General features: G+C 36.7%; 1 protein-coding gene across 4 annotated transcripts in view; it reads left to right on the plus strand.

The window, feature by feature from the left end:
• DLG5 (discs large MAGUK scaffold protein 5) overlaps nucleotides 1-13,041 on the plus strand; it is a 98,295-nt gene that overhangs the window by 30,461 nt on the left and 54,793 nt on the right. For all 4 annotated transcript variants that reach the window (XM_059851293.1, XM_059851290.1, XM_059851291.1 and 1 more), the window contains one exon: nucleotides 6,021-6,089. In XM_059851293.1, coding sequence (XP_059707276.1) covers nucleotides 6,021-6,089 — 69 coding nt within the window. The remainder of the gene's footprint in view (nucleotides 1-6,020; nucleotides 6,090-13,041) is intronic.

A 13,041-nucleotide genomic window follows, 5' to 3' on the forward strand; every position in this document is an offset into this window, starting at 1 on the left:
TTATATTTTATAATTTTTATCTGAAGCTTATCATACATAATCCAGCAAACAACTGAAATGTTCCTGATAGCTAGAAGGAAGAAAAAATTGATACCTTTGCCTTTTTACCAGTGAAGTGGAATGGATTCCTTGGAATATGTTAATGGGAATTAAAGCATCTGTGTTAAAAATAAAAATTAAAATCATTCATTAAAAAATTTGTAGTTGTTTGAGAAGATAGTCAGCTGTGCTGCCATATCATGTTTTAGAACAGAAGATAGCACTGCTGCATTGGTGATAATCAGCTCGTGTGCAATCCACATGAGCTGAAATACAAGATAATTTGCTTCACCTACCTGCACTGCATTTTTACTAAAACTTGACTTTAAATGCGAATTTTTCCCATCTGTACTAAATACTGAAGTTGAAGAATTTATAATCAGTTACTCTTTTTTCTGCCTTTTGTGCATAAGCCTTTGAAAGCAAATATTTCTCTTGTTCAGATGTTGCTAAGAAAATAGGAGTTTTACAGATAATTGTCTAGCATTGTTTTTAATAGCTGAAGATCTGATGCTGTACTGAATGACAACTAGGAACTGAATTCAGGGCATCTTTATGGATGTCTCTGGCTTCTGGCATTTTTTTGAATCTAGGCCTTAACATAAATTGTCATATTAAATCATGATTATCACTTAAATCTGACTTTAGGTTCATTTTTACTAAATGTTTCAGAGAAAGGTGCCTCAGTCCTTTTTCATGAGTGAAGTGTTCTGTCCTTAACAAGAGTGTATTTATAATCACTTAGAATTCCAGATTGGCTTAAACAGTAAAGCATCTATATTTTCCCAAACAGCTATTTTAATGTTAATACCTAAATATCTCATTAATATCTTGTTATAAAAAGTTTTTTCTATTTAAAAGGAAAATAAACTTTTTGACCCTCACCATTTCTGTAAAACTGTTCCAGACTGAGCTATTTGGGAAATAAAAAAATGTGGGGTTTTAGCTTCTTAATTATTTAAAAAGCCATTTCATGTTCATTTAGTTTTCATGGTGTACTAAAAATAGATATTCAGGATAAATAACAAAGCTGTGCTTGAAAGCAGACAGGGAAGAAATAGCAAACTTTTGGTGAGATGGAATCTACTTTTATTTGACCTTTACTGCTAAGTTTGTACCTTTGTTCTTGGAGTTGCTCATATCCTTAAGGGTAAATGACTGTGAAACATCTGAAATAAGTGTGACGCAGGTGGAAGCAAATACTCAATTGAAGGTTTTGTATGAGATCAGAATTTAGTGTCTGAATTTCACACAGTTTGCAAGCAGTGTCCCTGTCTTGTGGTTTGTGGCAAACCTGGCTGCATAGGCTGCCATTGGAAGAATAGCTTCAGACTCGGAGCAAGGCAGATCCATGTGGTCTTGAGCTCCTTGGGCAGTTCTGTTTTTGTGAAGGCAAAGGGAACATTGAATTCTGGGTCATTTCCAGTTGTAATCAAACAACTGCTCCCCCCAGCACGTAGGAGTCCTGCCAATGTCAGTTTGGTTTGGTGCATGGAGATGTGGATAAAGCAATGTTTGTTGTGCTGCCCTCTCATCCAGTGCATTGGATTTCCGTCAGAAAAATAATTTGCTGACAATAAGTTGAATCAGCTGGCAGTCACTGCGCTGCAAAGGGAGGTGGGAGTAGGAGCAGAATTCAATTAGCAATGGAAATTTGTAGCTGAGGAGCATGGAGGGTTGTTTAACATTATCCTTAAACACAGAGAAGCAGCAAAAGAAATTTGTAGAGGCAAAGGCTCCTTCCAGTCTCGGTCCTACAATAAGTTGTGTTCCTAGTTAGAAATTGTGCCTAATTTAGGAGCCAACCATACTGCAGATCTAAATGCCATCCCTAAAGATGGATGACCTACCAAGAGCAGTGCAGCCAAGATCTGAGCACTCCCCATCATGTGGGATAAAAACAGTTTAGTTCATATAATGAAGCTTGGAAGATGAAATAGCCTTCTTTGAGTTGAGTTGTAAGATAAGGGGAGGAGGGAATAATTAGAGAATTGAAAGCATATGTGCAATGAATTTTGCAAAGGTGAATCCCTATCCCTTCTGTGGCCACTCCAGTCCCCTGGGATACACTATGCTTTAGAGCTATGAGCAGAGCCTGCGTATTTGTATGGAGGAGGATGAGAAGTTTCTATGTAGTACTGGCACTTGACAGCTTTTTTCTCTTAATCTGAACGCTGTATTTTTTCTCACAAGTCATTCATTAATATCCCAAAAGATATACTTGATCCTTTGTACTACTTTCTTACAGAAGGTCCCAAGTGCAAGCTTGTTTTGGAGACATTATTTGGAGATAGCTGACTTGGCCTTTTTTAGTTTTTCCTTTAAGAACAGGTGATGTCCAGTGTTACATGGTGTTTCACAATTCAGAAGTTAGAAAGATAGAAGAAAGAAGTGTTCTGTTTTCATTTTGTATGGCTAGTTTAATTCCACCAGTCTTGATTTGATAGTGCTGATGAGGATTTTTGCTGGTTTAGACAATTGCAGTCTTCTCAGGATGTGTAACTTTTCTCTTTTTTTCTTTCTGGTTTTTTTTTTTTTTTTCCTGTTTCCACCATAATTGTCTTTCTTAGCAAGGAAAATACATATCACTCTTTCTGTGTGGCTGTTGTGTGAAAGATGAAGGCAGACTGGAACACAGTTCTCAGTTCTCCCTGGAGGTGGCTTCCACACTTAAGCAACAAGTTCCTTTCTGGAATTTGCAAGTTCTTAAGTGGCCTTCCTGTAATCTGTTTAATAAAGACAGTAATAACTTTAAGAAATTTGACTTGCTCTAGTTGTTGAAAATAGAAGGAAATGAGATTGTTAAGGTTCTCAAGTATATAGCGTAGCAGTTTCTAAATCCCCATGCTCTGCCAAAGCTGTTTAGTACAGCCAGGAACTGATCCAAAGCCTATGTCTGGATAAGTAAAAGAGAAAGCAAGTCTGCCATGTTAAGATAGGATGGTCATGTATTTTCCCTCACTGTATGAATGTGTATCTGTAGAAGATATGTTTGGTTTTTGGTTTGCTTGTGCTTTTTGGGGTTTTCTTTTTGATGTAGTTGTTTGGTTTGGAGTTTTTTTTTAATTTCTGTTTTTAAGTAGGTAAAGGTTCTACTCTGTTTCTCAAATCCTGTCGTTGCAAGGTGTAATTTTAAACTTTAGGAACATGTCAGCAATTATTATAAACCAGTGAATTGAAATCAAATGTAGCAAGTTTTACCACTGGGGGATTTCAGTATGCAAAGTGAATACTAGCAGAAAAATATTAAAGGGAACTATTTGGAAAAGTGTGGTGAAAGGCATGTGAACTAGGTGTGAAGCACTTTCAACCTTTAGCTAAGACTTCTTATTGGATTTAGTGTTCAGATCTTATTTTCTTTTGATGCAATTTGACAAGATGGACAGTCAGAAAACATTAAGAATAAGAAATAAAGTGCAAAATTCTTTGGGGGGAAGGTGAGTTTTCAACAAGTTAATACCATGGTTGTGCAGCTTACAAATATACAGTCCTTTTGGTTATAAAAACTGACCTGTGCCTTTTTCTTTTCTTTTTTTTCTTTTTTTAACCTGTATCTAAATTGTTGGGATGATTTTGAGTGTTTTCATTTATGTGAGGTGGCATCCTCATGAGTGGGGGAATATTTCTTGAAGTGTTTGCAGGTACCAATGATATATTGTTAGTTTGATCAAGCAAAATATGCCAAGCACAATGCCACTTTAGCCTGGATTTAATACAAGGATGTGTCAGTACAGTACCTTAAGATGAATTTAATATTGTGACAGCTGTGTAGGGACCTGGTTGTTGTTTCTGAAGCTTATTAATACTGCTTCTAATGACAAAGATGGCACTTGTTACAGATAATGAACTTGTACCCTGTGTAATTTAAAAACAAAACAAAACCAGTCAATGTGACTAGATTGTTGTTGTTGTTATTGTAAGTGAGGAATTATGAACAGGTCAGATGATTCCTCCCCTCTTCACAATTGTAGGTTTTCTTGATAGCATGCCATGCATACCGGATCTTGTGTCTACAAATATGAGCTAATGTTCAAAGAACATATTTCTCCATTGATGAAGTCAGCTTCAAAAAACCTTTTGGTCCATTCCAGAGAGCAGAATTTAACTCATCTTAAGTTCTGTCTCTGGCTTGTAATGCAAGACAAGAAGACAGAGGGGATCTGTGTCTTGAAGATAAATAGAACAAAGATCAGTTAAGATGATGAGATTTTTGAGTCTTTTATTTCTTCACTCAAAAGAGCAAAAGCAGCTAACAATTGCTACAAGTTTCTTTAGATGTGGAACTTCTGTGTAATCTTTAGAGGAACTGGGTGATTTTGCCTTCAATTCCTGAGCAAAATTAAGTATCACTTCCTGGCACAAGATTTTGTTGTGCCTGAGTCCCACACAGTTTTGATACAATCTCAGTACATGTGTTCTGTCATAAAGATGTCCTACTCTGTTTAATATATTGATTATTTTTTTCAACTTGTGATTCTAGTCAGTTTAGGTGTAGACTTCAAGAAATGCTGCAAGTCATATGAGTTTAGAATATGCAAGGAGGTTAAGTATAACTAATGTGGAAAATATCTAGCTTTTAATAAACTTTAATTTAATAGGAATACAGCTGAAATTATTATTTGAAAATGTCTGAAGTAGAAGCAAAAATGTGCAGCAGATTTTTTCTAAACCCAGATAGTGTGTCAGTGATGTACTAGTATTTTGTTTAAAAATTTGAACAAAACAAACAAATTACATCCCCTATCATTGAATAGAATTATTGTAACCTATATATTTAAAAAAAAATTTCATAGAGATTTGTCAGATTAAACAGTCTACTTCAAGATGCAATTCTTCTTGCTTATTTTCATTTTTTTATTTTTAAAATTGATTTTTCTGTAATTATTTGTGTTAGTAGAATCATTTTATTACATCTTGCCTTTCATTCATCTAACACCGTAGTAGTTACAGATGTCATGATTTTCTCTAATAAGAAGGAGAGGAGATGAACAAAAACTAATTTCTTTCTTATTTTCTAGCCTATCCTTCCTTCAGTCTATTCCATGCAGTTATTCCTGCTGCTTCTCAGCTTTTATTTCTTATTTCAAAGAAACTAGAAGAAAGAAATATTGGAATATAAGAAGGAGGGACTCTCGGGAAGCGAGCTCCTGAAAGTATTGAAATGGCCTTAGGGCTTGGCTGTTGTGAGCACAGCCCTTGCATCCTGGCAAGTGCTGAAAATAGCCTAGATTTAATGGCTTTTGTACATAATCATTGCCTGTCTTTCTACCATGGTGTGTTTATCCTGTCTGTGAGGGATGGAGGAGCTGTTTAGTTCATGTTTTGAAGTAGGACCTGTCCTTCTAGTTCTTCTGGTAAATAAAATCTGGCATACTTCTAAAATAGCTAAAACGAAGGGCTTCACTGTCGGTTGATCTATTAATCCATGAGAAAACTTGCTGCTTTGTGGGTCCTCGCTTTTAAGACCAGATACTGAGAGTTGCAAATGGATATAAACAAATTTTATTTACAAATTAAATGGAATTTTTAAGTCTGAATGAAGTTTGTGAAGAATACAAATTAGTTACACAATGAATTTGGGGTTGGTACATGTGAAGACATGAGAAACCAAAATAGGTTGCCACTGTTGTCACAAGTATCACTCCTAATCTTTTATAATAGACTTGAAACGCTGAGTTTTCAGTCTGTCTGAAATAACTGATATACTTAATATTTTGCTGAACTCATTTTTACCATGTTAGCCAAAATGGTTTTTTACCACAAAAAGTGCACAGTGAAGTGTTCATTTACAAGTCATACTTTGCCTGTTAGATTTTTGTTTCAGTGATGTGTGTTCTCTCTAATTTAGTAATTTGAATAATTTTAATAATTTTAGTTAATTTATTTGGCATCTACAGTATCAAGGAAATGAATCATAACTTAGTTTGGAGAGAGGAAATGGGGGAGAAAAAGTAATACTATTTTTATTTTCCTGATTCTAGGGTCTACTTACAGTGTGCTCTCCATAATGCCTTCTGACTCTGAAAGCAGCAGCTCTCTGAGCAGCATTGGTGAGTAAAATATTAATATAAGAACTTGATGAGTGTGTCTTTTGGGAACTGGGAGAACAACTTTTTAAGGTTGCCTTTGGGAAGGGTAGAGAAATCCTGGTCATAAAATCAAAGAAGTTGAACTATAAGATGTAGCCATCCATCTTCACCAGGAACAAGTGTACTTTTGTGCAGTGCAAGCTAAGCCTTTTCATGGCTGGCTGCAGTTGCTGCATGTAAAATCTGTTACATTTGGATATATTAAATGATGTAACTGTGCCTTGTGTTACTTAGTAAAATGATGTAAAAATGGCAACATTTTGTTCATTGTGTTTACACAAGTCTGGGTGTATGAGAATATATTTAAGCGTGTGTATTTGTATGTGTATGTATTTGTGTAGATGTGAAAATTGTGGCCAGAGTCAAAAACATCATAGAAGTTATAAATGATGATAGCCAAGGGCATAGCCTTCTAAACCTTTGACAGTGGCTACAAGCTTTAGCAATTTTTTCCTGTGTTCAATGAATTGCTTCATTTTCTCTGGTTTTAAAATCACTGGGAAAGACAAAATACTCAGGGGAAAAAAATGGAGGTATAAGAAACATTATTAGAGGTGTTTTGTCCACAAGATGATCTTGGAGCAGCTCTATTACCTGTCTGTTTTCCTCATCTTTACTTTTAAAAATGCCTTTTATTGTGAAATCCGTGTAGAAGTCATTTGCCCTGGGTAGGGAATGCAGGCTCTTGCATATTTAAAGTTCCAATGTTGTGTCAGGCATCTATAGACTTCCCTGACAGCACCAGTCAAGTCAGTTGTCTTTTTAAGGATGTGGGTAGACATCTATTGCAGTCATTGAGTTGAACTTTTAACTCCAGCAAGCAGGAACAAGATTTTAGGCCTGAATGAACTCTTTACTGACAATACTGGAAGCTGTGACACGTTAGTTTATTTTAATCAAGACCACACTTGTGTGCTGCTGCCTGAAGGAAGGGTAGATTAAATTTGCTGCAAGTAAACTGGGGACTAGTTCCAGCTTAAGTTCCTAAATTTTTAGGATAATCAGACACCTTCCAAAGAAGGTAGTTATTCTAAAATGAAGTCCAGTAAGTTTGTGGGATAATTGGATGAAGTGATGGCTGAGACAGGAGAAATGCAGGTGGTACTGTCTAGTTCCATGTTCTTCATTTTAAAAAGGAGTGGCACATTTAAATCTTATTTTTTTTTTGTATTTTTATTTAATGTTACTTCCCACAAACTATGTTTTGTTCATATTTTAAGATCCTGAAGTTCATAATGAATTTGGATCTGTGCATTTGGCATAAGAGGCTGTCCTCAGAATTAGTTAATGTCTTTGGAGTTTGCAGTGATCAAAGTTGTTTTATGACCTGAAAATTAAGTGCCCTGCTATTAAACAAAAATTGTGTTCTACTATTGTCCCCAATTTTGTTTTATTCAAATTAATAATGAGTGCTGGGTATTTAATATTTAAGAAATTACCAGCCAGGAGAATTCTTTGTTTGAAACTGGCATGTTTATTTTATGGTGTGATTATAGACTTGTTATTAATGAGACTGATTTTTGCTCCAACTGTTTTCTCACCCTCATGTCTTGTTCTACAAGAGACAGTATTTTTTCTGATCCAATATCAATAGAAAAATTGCTTAATAACTGACATACACTAATAGACATCTTCGCAAGTCACTTCAAAGATTATTTTAATACTGATGGGTTTATTGAATGATGAACCATCATAACTAAATCTGCCTGCATGCCAGCTCCCCTAAGGCTTCATATGACTAGTTTGAATGGAATCCTAACAAATACTGAGGTGCCTGTAGCATTTGAGGAATTTCACATGCATCTTCCCCCCGCTCTGTCCCATCTCACTGAAATAATTTTCACGAGGATACTTCTGTGCAGTAGAAATAGTAAGTTTAACCTATGAAATGAATGCATCAGTGAAAAGAGGTAAATATGTCATGGTTTGGAGACAGTGCAAGCTTTTGAATATGTTCAGTTTGACATTGGTAGTTTTAAGTGCACACATTTATAAAGAAGTATTTTTAGTTCCCCGCTCACATAGACCTTCCTCAGGGGCAAGATAAGGGATCTTTTTTATTATAGCTGTGTTCAAAACACTGGCTTAAAATTCATACCTTGATTCTGTTTGTTGAGTAGCTCAAAAACAGATGGGCACATTGGACTTTTTAGGGGAAGTGCAAAAGGTTTTGGGGGCCCCTAAGTACACCCAGATAAATGTTCAGATATTTAAGCTTAGCATCGTCTAATTAGGAGAGATAACAGCATCTTTCATATGTAGTCTTTAGACTCCATAGTTCATAAATGTAACTAGAGACTTGTATGGCCGTGTGCTTCGTCTTTTCTTCCCAAGCTTTAATTACCCTAGCTATTGCTAGAGATGGTTCTGCTGCCAGCATTTTTAATTGCATGATCTTTTTCTGAAATACTTCCAAGTAAGTCAGGAAGTTGTGAAATGGAGGTGCTGCTCTACATTTTACAGCTATCCTGGATTTGAGTTAATTTATGAAACTATGGTATATAACAATGGGCTTCTTTTCCAGAAAAAGAGTCTGATCCATGAACTAATCTTGAACTAAGATTGTTGTTAGAAGATAATTCTGAGAACATGGGCTCAGTCTCAGTCCAATAAATAAAGCATAGTGTTAGTATTTTGAAAGGAGGAGAGAGAGATGAGACTACATGATTTGATCACTATATAAACCCATGGTGCACCCAAGTCTTGGATGTATTTGCAGTTCTGATTCTCTCATTGAAAACCAAGAGTGCAACCAGCATGGAGAGCAGCAACATAGATGAATGAACAGTTATCCAGGAGTTTCTGTATGGGGAACAAATGGATGTTCTTGAGTTCTCTCAATCTTCAGTAATGTCAATATAAAAGCAGAGCAAGGAGTGATGCAATTTGCATAATATGACTCAGAGATAAGCTTAGGGCTAGTCTATTCTGAGTACTGTCCAAGCTGTACTATTCTGAGTACTATCCAAGCTTTTTTTCTCTTTCCCTGTCTCTGTGGGGCTTGCAGAGGATGAGGGATGCAAGACTGAATTTTCATCCTCCTGTGCATGTGATAGCATAAGCAGTTGAATGGAAGACAGTTTCCCCCTGTGTAACAGCAGGTTAGCAGTCTTGAAGAAGAAACTCTGCCTTTTTATTCATTTGTATCTGTATGTAAATAAAAGTGCAGAGTGACAGCAGGTTTTTCTTGTGTATTTTCTTCATTGTTCAAAATTAATTTAGATGGCAATATTTTTTTCTCTTTTGCTTTCCTCCAGTTCTTTCTGATGTATTAATAAAATTCATGCCATGCATGTACAACAGGTGGTTTTGGTGGTACGGTGAGCAAATATTCAGTTTATTTCCAGAAGAGGTGCCATATAAACTGCTGTAATGGTGTAATACCACCACTGGCTGTCCACCCCAGCTTTGTCCCCTCAAAGGAAAAAATCCTCATTAAATTGTCATGGTCTTTCTCTGTATATCCTTTCCCTTTGTTCTTGGTCAATGACAAAGATTTTTGTGTGTAAATAAAAGCATCCTTCATCTGCCCACTCCCTGTGACCAGCAAACTCTCTGAACAGAACTATAGTCCTGTCTCTGATATCAGAACAATTGCTTATGGAGATTCAGTGCCTGTCGTGCCAAGCACAGAACAACAGTGTCACTTAGGAATTGGATAGAAACCAGTAACACAGCTCTATGTGACAGTCCCTGGCAAGTCTCCACTTGACCAGTCATGATAACGGAGAGGTATAGAACAAAGAATCAAGACCCCTTTTAAAAAATGATTTTAAAAAGTGTCAGTTTGTATAGTGCACTTAATAATTTGACATTAATGCCATGACATGATTATGGTTTCTAGAATCAAGCCATTTTTCACCTATTCTAGTACCATAATGAAGCTTCAGAGTTTTTCTTTAGTGCTTTAAAAATGGTTTTCTCCTCCTGTCCTCAATGCACAGATGTTTGGGTTTTGTTCTGGTTTGGTTCTAGGGAATGTTTTTTAATGAACACAGCAGCTTGAGTGCAGGTGACAGGCTGTGATTGGGAAGATCCTCCAAAATAGTTTTTATTATTAAAATAGTTTTTAACAGAGAGCCATTGCATTCTCTTCCATTCTTTTCAAGTATACTGAGTTCCTAATTAGATGAATTTTGGAATGGAAAAGACCTTCCATCTTTTCACATGTATATATATCTTCTTTCCGCAGCCAGACCTCTTTGCATTGTTTTGATTACAGTTGTCAATCTTGTAGCCTCTTCATTCCACATTGCATAATAGCACCTTTCTCTTTGAACAGACTATTACTTTCCAGCTGTCAGTTCTTTGCAAATGGTATCTCATCTTTTTCATCAAAAGTGTTTCTTCTTACTCTTCTCTGTTCATATCACTGTGCTACATTTTGCTGTGGGAGCTTAGATACAATGGTAGAATGGTTTGGGTTGGAGGGACTTTAAAGGTCATCTAGTTTGAAGCCCCATGCCATGGACAGCAATCTGTAATGAGCACCACCACTGGCTCTGCAGTTCTATGCCTTTCCTTGCAGCCATCAGGTGGTCATATGTCTGTCTCTCCACCAAGTTGTCCAACTTTGACTTCAACTGACAGTACTTCCTTGCTTAACACTTTTTTAGCTCATAAGCCTGACAGGCTGTTTACAGATCGTTTTTCACTAATTGCCTTTCAAGTTGCAATCTGAGAGCCTTAATTCTTACTCCAAAGCAAATATTCCTACCCTCCCATCAGATTCCTTCCCAACAATGTTAGTCTTTCACTCCTTCTTTTCATGTTGGCCATTTTGACAAGTGTCCTTTCATGTTGTTGTGATTTCAGTTTATTGCTTCATTCTTTCTACAGCTGGATGTAACAAAGTAATTGTTTTCACTATTCACAGAAAGGGTTCAGTCGCAGGTGTGGCTTACAATGCTCTTTTAGTCTAAAATACATACACTCTATCCTTGTCTGAAAGAGTTATTTATTTTCCCTGACAGCCTATAGTAGTCTCTCATTGTATTTCTTGCCTTTTTTTACTGACACAAAGTTCATATTTGCTAAAGACGCCTCAACAGTTAACACCAAGAAAAGTGACAATATTACACTTGCTGAAAGGCCATGAATGAGTAAGGAGAGGTCCTTAGGGACACTACCGGGACACCACGTCATACTCCTTTTCTGTACAGCAGTAATTACCTTTGTTGTTCTGCCTCCTCACCCATCACTCTTTCTATTCAGAAGTCGTTTTCCTGTAATATTTGGTCTCAATGATTGAATTAAAACTCTTCATCTATATTTGTTTCCTTTGTAGTAAACTACCCATTTAGTTTGCTGGAAACAAGACTTTCAACTTGGAAAGAAACACTTTCACACACCTCAAGTAAACTTCACTCTCTGTTTTTACTGTTTGCAAATCATGTAACTGTGATTTTTCTAGGTGATTTTTAGTGTGCTTATTAATAAATATCTCCTCTTAAGTAATAAGCATTATGAATAGCTTTAGTGTGTTATTGCTATGTTCTTTGGTGTCCATTTTCAGGCAGCTGCAGTCTTATATTAGTCATGCACAAGGTTCTCTCAACTTCTTTCTCTTCCAAGGTACTTGAGTATGCTCCATGGACATCATGCCATTTAAAAAAAATCAACATAACAATGAAAAGGTTGACTTTACTCATTTATACTGATGCAGTCTTGAAGAAGGGACAGTGGGGTTTTTGTGGCGAGAGAACCGCTAATAATAGACCTGACCACTTCGTGGTATTTTGCTTGTTATAGTATCTTCTTAACATTTGGCAGCTCCATATACGAATTTTTGAAGATTTGGTTGGTCTGCAATGATCATTTGGTTGGTCTGAATGGCAATAGTGTATGTGAACACCCACCTCCTGCACTCCAGACAGCACCTCTGGAGCATGGTGTCTTTCACTGCTCCTTCAGACCCTTTATCAGTCTGTGCATTCAGGAAATCCTTTTGGTGACAGTGGTGTTTTTTTTTGGAGCTGTGAAGTGGATGTGGTGAGACAGATCACAACTCCTACAGGAGAAGATGAGAAGGATGGAGTGCTGAAAGAATCTCATCCCCTTGGTTGGTGTGCAGCTGGTGACCATTGTCACTGTCCCCTTTAGGTTCAGTGTGGACACTTCAATGTGGGTTATATTTTCAGTACACAGTTTTAAGCCTGACAAAGGTGGGATTTGAGCCAGGGAACTCCTGTAAATTGAAGCCCAGAAACTCCAGCTGTACATGCCTTGGTCATGGTAACAGATTTTACTCTCACCTGTATTTCAGGTCAGCAAAATTCTGCAAGGACTTCTCAGACTGATGCTCTGCCTTTCCCCCACCGCCCCCGATCTCCTCTGCTGTTTTTTAGTGTTAGGTTATAGATTTTTTTTCATGTTGATCTTTCTAGAACCACTGCTCAGTTCTTTCTATAGTCTTGAACTTATTGAAGCTGAAAGTTTCATTTTAGATGCTGCTGGCTTGGTTTAGGTTTTTGTATTCTGAATTACAACAATATATTGAAATGTTATCCATCCTTTTGTCCTTGCATGTTACATGACTGTCGCTGCTTTCATAATCTATTAGGATTTCTGTCTCTCAGATGAAGCTGTTTCTACAGTTCATTATTCTACCTTTCATTTTTCTTTCCTCAGTGCTGCTTGTTTTTTTCTGAGGTTTTATTTACCTGCGTGCAATTCTGTTCTGTGCACTCTGCTATTCCATGATCACTTCAAAAGGTACATCTGAGGAAATGTATCTAAATGAGAACTAGAATGTAATTTAGATTGCAACCCTTTTCCAGTGCTCATAAATTATTGAAGGAAAGTAAATATTTTAGAATGCAATTTTCCTACATCAGGCATAAGTCTTTACTCTCGACACCTTCCCTAGCTTGGGGAGAAACCCCATTGATCATGCTTTGCAATACATCTTGCA

The sequence above is a fragment of the Haemorhous mexicanus genome, chromosome 7 (assembly GCF_027477595.1).
Source record: "Haemorhous mexicanus isolate bHaeMex1 chromosome 7, bHaeMex1.pri, whole genome shotgun sequence".
Taxonomy (NCBI): Eukaryota; Metazoa; Chordata; class Aves; order Passeriformes; family Fringillidae; genus Haemorhous; species Haemorhous mexicanus.